Source organism: Fukomys damarensis, unplaced genomic scaffold, assembly GCF_012274545.1.
Source record: "Fukomys damarensis isolate Sample0158 unplaced genomic scaffold, DMR_v1.0_HiC HiC_scaffold_7, whole genome shotgun sequence".
NCBI classification, from domain to species: Eukaryota; Metazoa; Chordata; class Mammalia; order Rodentia; family Bathyergidae; genus Fukomys; species Fukomys damarensis.
The window spans coordinates 24,554,720-24,563,047 of NW_022900919.1; the positions used below are offsets into that span (position 1 = coordinate 24,554,720).

Sequence of the window (8,328 nt, forward strand, 5' to 3'; positions counted from 1 at the left end):
TCATTCTTCAGAGTCCATCAGTGCATCTGTGTGACTCACACCACAAGGCCCCACTACAGTGGAAAGACCAAAGAAGTGATGTGTGCTCTTTGTCAGCACAGAAGAACTTGTACACGTTTTCATTAGGCTCATAAGAGGAAGGGCGTAGAAGGGTCGAGAGACACCAACAAAGGAACCACCGCTCTTGTCTCTGAGGGAAAAATTCTTCAGAGAAAAAGCAATGATCGGGGCTGGGGATTTAGCTCAGTGGTTCTGCTGCCTGCCTCGTAAGAGCAAGGACCAGAGTTCCATCCCGGTACCGAAAAAAAAAAAAAAGCAATCATCGTAAATGAAGAAAAAAGCCAAACTGCTCTGTAGGGGAAAGGAAATCACTGCCACCTTCACGGAATAGAAGGCTATGTCAAAGGACACCTTATTACCAGGGTGACAAACTGTGACCCTGACAGTCAAGATACTCATTTTATTTATTTATTTGTTTGGTTGGTTCTTTGTTTTGGTACCAGGAATTGAACTCCAGATCCTGTGCTTGCGAGGTAGGTGGTGGCACCACTGAGCTAAATCCCCGGCCCACATACTACTTATTTTGAACTTTTGAAGGCAAAAAGATCAAAGACAGCAGCAGTCTTGGCTGGAATAAATCCAGTTTAGCACATGATTTCTGGCAGTGCACTGGACTCGAAGTCTCGTTTCTGTGTTGGGAAATGCAACATGATCAGCACCCACTGCTCCTTACCAGGGACAGTGTGCATGCGCGTGTGAGAGCACATGCCCAAACACACACACACACAGGGGAGTTCAGTAAAGTGGAAAGAGAAACAGCCAGAAGAAGTCCTCTGCTGTGTGACTGCACAGCTGCCTGCGCACACTCAATGACAGAAGGCGAGAACCCCTCGGACCGATTTCTACACACACGCAGCACTCCTGGTCAGGAGGAGGCAGGCACGGGGATCTGGAACCTCTCCTGCTGTATGTCCCGGTTATCTAAGAACACACATCCAGGGGAAACCCTGACCATGTGTGGCTCAGGCTGACGCTATACTCAGTAGTCCACTGGTCCTAAGACCTTAGCAGTGGCCATGCATTTCTTTCAAAAGCCACACACAACATCCCTGAAGAGGGACTGGAACTCACAGCTTTGAAAAAGCCATTAAGACATGCACCGCACTATGTTGTTCTGTGGGTAAGCTTGTGAGATATTTGGCAAACACTAGGAGAAAACACTTCAATCTACTGAGCATATCATTACAATAATATCCCGGTAAAATCTAGAGTTAATAATGCAAAATATAAGCTTTTGCGCACCGTACATGAGCAGAAGGTAGCATGTTCATGCCTATTTCCATTTGCTATCGAATGTGGTATTTAAAGTTATTTCTTAATTGCATATCTTATGGGAGCAAATGAAGTGGAAAATGGTTAGAGAATTCACCAAGCCCTTTGGAACTCACATGTCCTCAAGGGTAACACCGTTGAAGATCCGGCAGAACTCCATATTCCACAGAGTCTCACCATCCCAATTCTTGCAGGCAAGAAGAATGGTCCCCAGGAGAATCCTTTCCCCTTTAGCAGGACAGATGTCAATCTCAGCGTAAGACAAAAGCCTTTCCAAGAAGACCTGCAAAGAGGAGAGCACTCTTTTGTGATTTCAGTCCTGTTTAAGTGCTGCGCTAAGAACCGGTGTGAGTGGCAGGTTTCTTGTGTGCCTGAACAGAAAGGAGCTGTCTCTTACTTTTGAGTGCTACAGAGATTGTGCTCAGCTAAAGCCAGAGGCCAGGTCAGAGTTGGAAATCAGATGCCTGTGCTGCCCATGTACATTCCCTGTCCAGTTCTGGGGACAGCAATGACTGCACGACTCAGCAAAGGGCATCCAGCACAGTGGCGCTGCTATCACCTTCACACTCATGAAGGGCACAGACCCAGGCCTGGTAAAGTTGTTCCATCAGTACTGAGTGCCTCCTACAGGCAATGTAGCGCACTCAGCTGGTAGTTTTACAATGGTTTGAGACACGTCATGGTCGAATGTAAGCCCAACTCACAGTGAGCACACTTTCATGCTCACCTTTTTACAATATTTACCCTTCTGTGGCACTAATGGCGGACAGGAGCACCTCCCAGGGGCTCCGGAGCAGAGCAGCACAACAGGCGTAGGACTTTATGAGTGTAGTTTACCCAAAACTCAATGTGTTTGTAAAGAGCCTACGTGTACACACGTGCCCTTGTTTTCCACATCTTCACTGTTCATGAAAATCCAGTCTCTCCCTGTATAATCAGCAACTTAGGCAGTTTTATTGGTTTTAGGATGGGAAGAACAGAGCTGCCAGTCTGTGTCCCTGGGACTCCTAAACTTTAGGCAGTTCAAAAGATAACATCACATACTCTTTACATCAAACGTCTATTCTACAAGGAACTGGGTGAGCTACCAGCTGAGTCAGATAACAGAGGAGGCTGTGATTTGCTGTTATTTGAATCTGAGTGATACAAAAACTTACAGATGCTCAAGTCCTTCACACAAAATGGCTTAATGTTTGCATATAAGCTATGCACATCCTCCCACGTACTGGAAAGCATTTCTAAATTGCTTTTTATTTTTAGTTTATTGGTACATTTTAAGTGTACAGTACAGTTACATTCATTACTGGGATCCTGTACCTTTACATGACAGGTCTTGGTTCTTGTTTTTACCCCTTACCCCTGCCCTCCCTTCTCCCCTTCCTCCCCTCTTTCTAAGTTGGCTATACTTCAAAATTCCATGTAAATGCCAGGTAAAGGAAGTTATACCATATTGATGAGCCTTAAGGACAAGAGAAGGACATCTTTTTTTCCTAAATGGTAGAAACTTTAGATGGCAGAGCTCACAGACATAGGAGCATAGACTGTATATGTTATGTGAACTCTGTATCAAAACCAAAAGCAAAAGCCTACTTTCAAGAGCATAGCTACTGTATGAAGATGTCAGAGCAACAGTTCAGATCGTGCAATCTTCTCCAAAATCAGCTGTATTCACTCCCCCAAACTTGCTCCCCGAAGCAAGCTAAAAACGAGCCTTCGTCCCAGGACACACGTCTTACTGCACGGAGATGATCGGGCAGTGGCCCAGCCCTGGCGAACCCTGCACCTCTGTTCAGCTCTGCCCTAGGCTCGTGCTGGGCTGCCACACATTTGCACCTCTTGTTCTGCTGTGTGAGTGGAAGACAGTTCTTCTCTTTTCAACAAAGACAGCTGTCCCATCAGTACCTGTGAAGACTCCTGCCCCATTTTCTCTGAAGATATTCTATGCTTTGGAACAGCTACGCTTACTTCTTTATTTGTGACTCAGGTTCCTGTTCTGGTCCCACATCCAAATAAGTACAGGCAACTGTTATCTCACGGAACATCAAGCTTACCTGTCTACAAGGACACTCCCTCTTGCAACCCAGCTCTCCTTCCTGCACTGTCTGCCTCCACACCTGGAAGTGCTCCTGAGGGGTTCCGATCAAGCACAGGGCAGGAGCCCCCTCCAAACTCTGACTGGATGCCATAGGAGTCACTCCTGATCTAAGGGCTCTTTCCCTCCACGTTATGTGGAGGACTTCCCACTGTGCATTGCAGGAGGGAGGACCAGAACAATCTCAACCACCGGAACAGCATTTATTATAAAGGATCAAATCTCACCTTCAGAATTCTGGATGGATAACACAAAATGAGGACACAGCTACAGCTTAGCAGGCTAGCAAAGCTGTTCTAAGAACTGCTGATCCTGCCATCCTGGGCAGCATCATGAGCAGACGCCAGCAGTCAGCGGGGATGGTCTGAGACCCATGGCCCAAGGGACAGAGAGCAGCAGGCAGTGAACTGTCCAGGAAACACAGCCTGGCACTTGGCTTCATCTGCATGAAAGCAGTCTCCGTGGCTCACATGGCCTTTTTATTGCTCTCCTTCCCACTCCACAGTCTGAGTTAGGGTTCATGTGCATGTGGGGAAAACTCTACAGTTACCTCTATCTGCAGTTGTTTTGTGACGAGAAAGGAAAAGGCAATATTTTAGATGATTATAGGACCCAAATATGTTTATTTGATTTTCTCTGATAAGCTCCTCTTCAAAAAGTTTTCATAATAATTTTACCAATCTACTTTCATTTGAAAGAAAGACTTTCCTCTGTGTATATGACCAATTTCTAAGCATGCTTGGTAAATAAATAAGAAGCATCTTACCAAGGTTATTATTGCGCATTCAGTTGGTAACCATGTGGCATTAAAAATGCTAGCAATAAATCTGTAAATACGCATGTATTCGGGATCATGCTCAAAGTATTCCTCTGGAAGCTTTTCACTCTGAAAAGAGAAGTAATGTAAGGATCCACTGAAGAAAGCCTTTAAGTACTCTGAGCACAGGAGTCTCCACCTTGTGCTCACGTGCTCCTTAAAGTAATTTTAATTGGGCTGTACGTCTTTTACCTTAACTAGAAACACTGGGACCTTCTACTGAGCATAATGACCCTTTGCTCAGCGCCGACCACATGTACAGCAAAACAGTAGCCCCATAAGCTGCCACCTAGTGCAGCACAGCCATTTTGTTATGTGAGTGCACTCACAAGGATGACTTGCTATCACTCCGTATCTCAGAAAGCCTTCTATTGTAGGCAACACAGAAGGCCAAAAGCTCAGAAAATCAACATTACTTTCCACTTCTCCTCCGCAGAATTCTCAAATTCACTGTTTTTCTAGGAAGCAGTTGCAAACAACTTCACACATTTGGGTTTTATTTACTTCTTTATCCCGTTGGACACTACTGGAAATTATTTTTTTAAAAGCTACGTTTTCTGATATCTGAATAGTACATTTATTCATTTTAGCTCAACATGACAGCTGCAAAACAGTTCTTACTCTATCAGAGCCCTGAAAAACCCTCCTTTTCTGAGAAGATGTGATACAACATGATGTGAGCAAGGACATGATTGAAATTCAAATAGATGGGAGTGATTTACTTCTGGCAATGATGTGAAAGGAAGACAGCATGAAAGAAATGCAACTCTGTGAGAGAAGAAATTACAAAGGCAAAGATACTTACTGTGAGTGGATGCAATCGCTCATCAAAAATATCCAGGCTTCTGTTTGCATCTCTACAAAAGAAGAAAGTGCACGTAAGCACGATTGTTTCTACCTTAGTAAATCATCTGCTAGCAAAAGAGGAGGATGAAGCAAGAGGCCTAGCCTTCAACACACCTAGCAGTTTTACAAATTCTCCTGGATTTTAGCCTTAAGACTTTTTTCTGCACATTGCATCAAGTACCACTAAGCCTTTTCTACGATGACCAGCTACAGGTGCCCGCTAGTAATGACTTCCCAACAGGCAATGCTAGTAAAGCACCAGGGATGGGGAATCAAGTCTATACATCTAACAAATGTGAGATTCAGATTTCTCAGTTTTTTCCTCTCTTCGGTGCTCTGTATTTTCAGCACATATTTCGTGCTCCTGTTAGTTGAATTTAAAGCGTAGCTGCGTTTCTGTATGATAACAGTCTTTTCATTACGCTAACGCACTCTGCTCCCTTAGACCGGTGGTTCTCCGTGGTGTGAGGACCTGTGGAGGTTCCCCAGGCTCTTTTACAGGAGGCTCGTAGATCAAACTGTTCTTACGAAAACATTACTTGAGGACATTACTTGGGGTTCCACTGCTGGACACTTGTAATGCTTATATATAAGTAAAACCGTGATTCCTCCGCAGCCATCAAGCCTGTATTTCCAAATTATACCAGCAGTCATTGTATTTTTCACTGTCGCTTGTGGTTGCTTTAAGAAGCCTCTTTTTCTTATGATTGCCCTTGATGAAGCAGTAAACACTAATGTTAATACATCTGGGACCTTTTAAAAATATTCTCAATAAATGAAAAGTCTACATAAAGCTTTTCTGCATTGTGAGGTATGGACTGTGTTGAGAAAAAAGCCCTTGTGATTTAGTTGTGAGCTGAACAGGCTGGTTATCATAGAACAACACTTTTATATGAAACTAGAAATAGAAAAAATGAGCAAAGTGGGCCTGTCCTTACAAGGAAAATGAACAAGTATTTGTTACCAATGACAAAATTCAAATCATGAAGCTAAAAATCAAGATTTTGAAAAAAGTGTACTTTCTGCTGTGCACATGACACCTCAGTACTTGAAAACTTTTTGGTAAGACTGGTGACAATACTAACAAAATTGGTTTGCATGTTATAAAGGAATGTGAACCAGGGCGGTGGATTTAGCTCAGTGGTTTTGCCACCTGCCTTGCAAGCACAAGGTCCCGAGTCCGATCCCCGGAACAACTACAACAAAGAAGTCTATTCATTGTATAAGATGCACCAAGGAGTACTAATGTAACAGTTTCTGAGATGCCATGTAAAATACCACTGTACCCAATTCAAGACACTAATCTTTGTGGTGTTTAATGCAATGTTAAAGACTATCCTCAATTATCTGAGATTTTAAAGATACACTTATGTCCAACTATTTATCTCCATGAGATTATGCTGTCCTCATATTGCTTCCTCAAATGTAACTGCAAAGGAACCAAGAAATGTGAGAGTCTAGTGGTGGTCTATCCAGTCAAAAAAGAAAGACGCACAGGTCTAAACAGAGATGCACTTTTCACCCAAAGAATAAAGGAACACAACTGGAAAAGAGGTAGAAAAAAAAAATTTTTTTTTTGGTATTTCCATTAACAGGGTGTTCCATTGTCAGGAGTGTTCTTTTGTGTTTTGATTTTTGGTTTTTTGAGACAGGGCCTCACTATGTAGTTGAGACTGACCTGGAACTCACTATGTAGCCTAGGCTGGTTTCAAACTCACAGCGATCCTCCTGCCTCAGCCTCCCGACTGCTGGGATTACAGGCGTACACCACCATGCCTGGCTGTCAGGAGGGATCTTATCCAACAGTGGACATTTCTGGTTGTCCGACACAGGGGAGAAAACTCCTGGCATCTTGTAGGCAGAGGACAGGGTCCTGTGCTACATAGGACCGCCCCCACTGCCAAGAATTATCTAGCTCAGGACATCAACAGGTCCAGCACTGAGAAACCTAGAGTTAATTCTGCCCCCTACATACATGTGTGCACACGCTAACACACAACACATTTAACTCTCAATTTTAATTTCTAAAACAGTAAATATAAAAGTAACCTAAAGAAGTTAAGTATTCTCCGGGATTTTTAAGAGAATATTTTTTAACAGTCCTAATTGCAACCACAAAAATCTGACCTGATTTGCTTCCATGTGTCACTAAAAGCACATTTCGACTTCTAATGCCTGCAGTCATGACCTAATAGTATACCTGCTTGGTATCATACAAATTAACTGTAATAGTAAGACAGGTTTTCAAGAGCTCACCTGTTCTTAATGAGGTAATACACAGCTATGCTTACACTGTGGAAGGAAAACAATTTGTAAAGACAGAGTTTATCATTTGTTGACACTGAAGATCAATTTTTATGGGGGGACCTCATACATCCTTGAAGTCCTCCAGATTCAGAAGAGTAGCATACATGGTCTTTCCCTTGTTTTAGTTTTTCAGCATTTAATGAACAGAATCCAAATGCTAGGAAATGTGCGCTTAGAACGCCTTTGTCTTGATGATACATTATCACACACCTCCCTGTCATTTGGCTTTCTACCCATATAACCTCATACCCTAGGAGGACAGTTCTACATATCCGTCCACACGCTTAAAGGTGAACCATGCAACATTTTTCAAAGTGGGAAGGCCGTGCATTTGTTTCAGTTGGGGCTGGGGATTTAGGTCAGTGCTACCTCTAAGCACAAGCGCCCCAGTTTGATCCCTGGTACCAAAACAAAACAAAGCAAAACAAAATTTGTTTCAGTTGATTTACTTCATTATTCACTTGCTCATCATTTTTCATTATTTCTCTAAATGGAAATAATAAAAGAACTACATACCAAATAAAAGAAAATGACTTTGCTAGGATTATAAAAGTATTTTAAGATTATAAAATTTATTAGTAAATATAAGTGCCCACTAAACTTATGATATCTATAGCCATCCTAAAACAATCAGAGGTAATAATGCAGCATGAGTCTACACTGTGTAATACTTTAACAGTGTCTTAAAATATAAGAGTAACAGGGCTGGGGATTTAGCTCAGTGGTTCCCCCACCTGCCTCCCAAGCTCAAGGTTCCGAGTTTGATCTCCGGTACCAAAAAATAGAAATAAAACTTTAAAAACTATATATGAGCATCAAATAAAAATCCCTTTTCTGGGGATTCCTTATTTGCTAACTGGTGTTGCGTTCTACCTTGCAGTCTGAGATTAAAATAAAAATTGAAAATTCACATCTAGAGGCCCTTAAAATCAGT

The 8,328-nt window shown here is 42.6% G+C and overlaps 1 protein-coding gene across 1 annotated transcript; it reads right to left on the reverse strand.

Moving 5' to 3' along the window:
• Positions 1–1,444: 1,444 nt before the first annotated feature.
• On the reverse strand, positions 1,445–7,848 carry LOC104867454 (cyclin-Y-like protein 1). Its single transcript, XM_019208610.2, has 5 exons — positions 7,844–7,848; positions 7,344–7,379; positions 5,047–5,098; positions 4,191–4,310; positions 1,445–1,615 (listed from the first exon to the last, which is right to left on the reverse strand). The coding sequence occupies exons 1-5, from the start codon at positions 7,846–7,848 to the stop codon at positions 1,445–1,447; spliced, it is 384 nt and encodes a 127-aa protein (XP_019064155.1).
• Between the last annotated feature and the right edge of the window lie 480 nt (positions 7,849–8,328).

Excerpts from the sequence above, each read along its gene's own strand:
- LOC104867454 (XM_019208610.2), bottom strand. Across the intron at positions 5,099-7,343 it reads TATTACCTCATTAAGAACAG|AGATGCAAACAGAAGCCTGG; the intron begins GTGAGCTCTTGA and ends CTTCTTTTGTAG. Across the intron at positions 1,616-4,190 it reads AATGCGCAATAATAACCTTG|GTCTTCTTGGAAAGGCTTTT; the intron begins GTAAGATGCTTC and ends TCCTCTTTGCAG.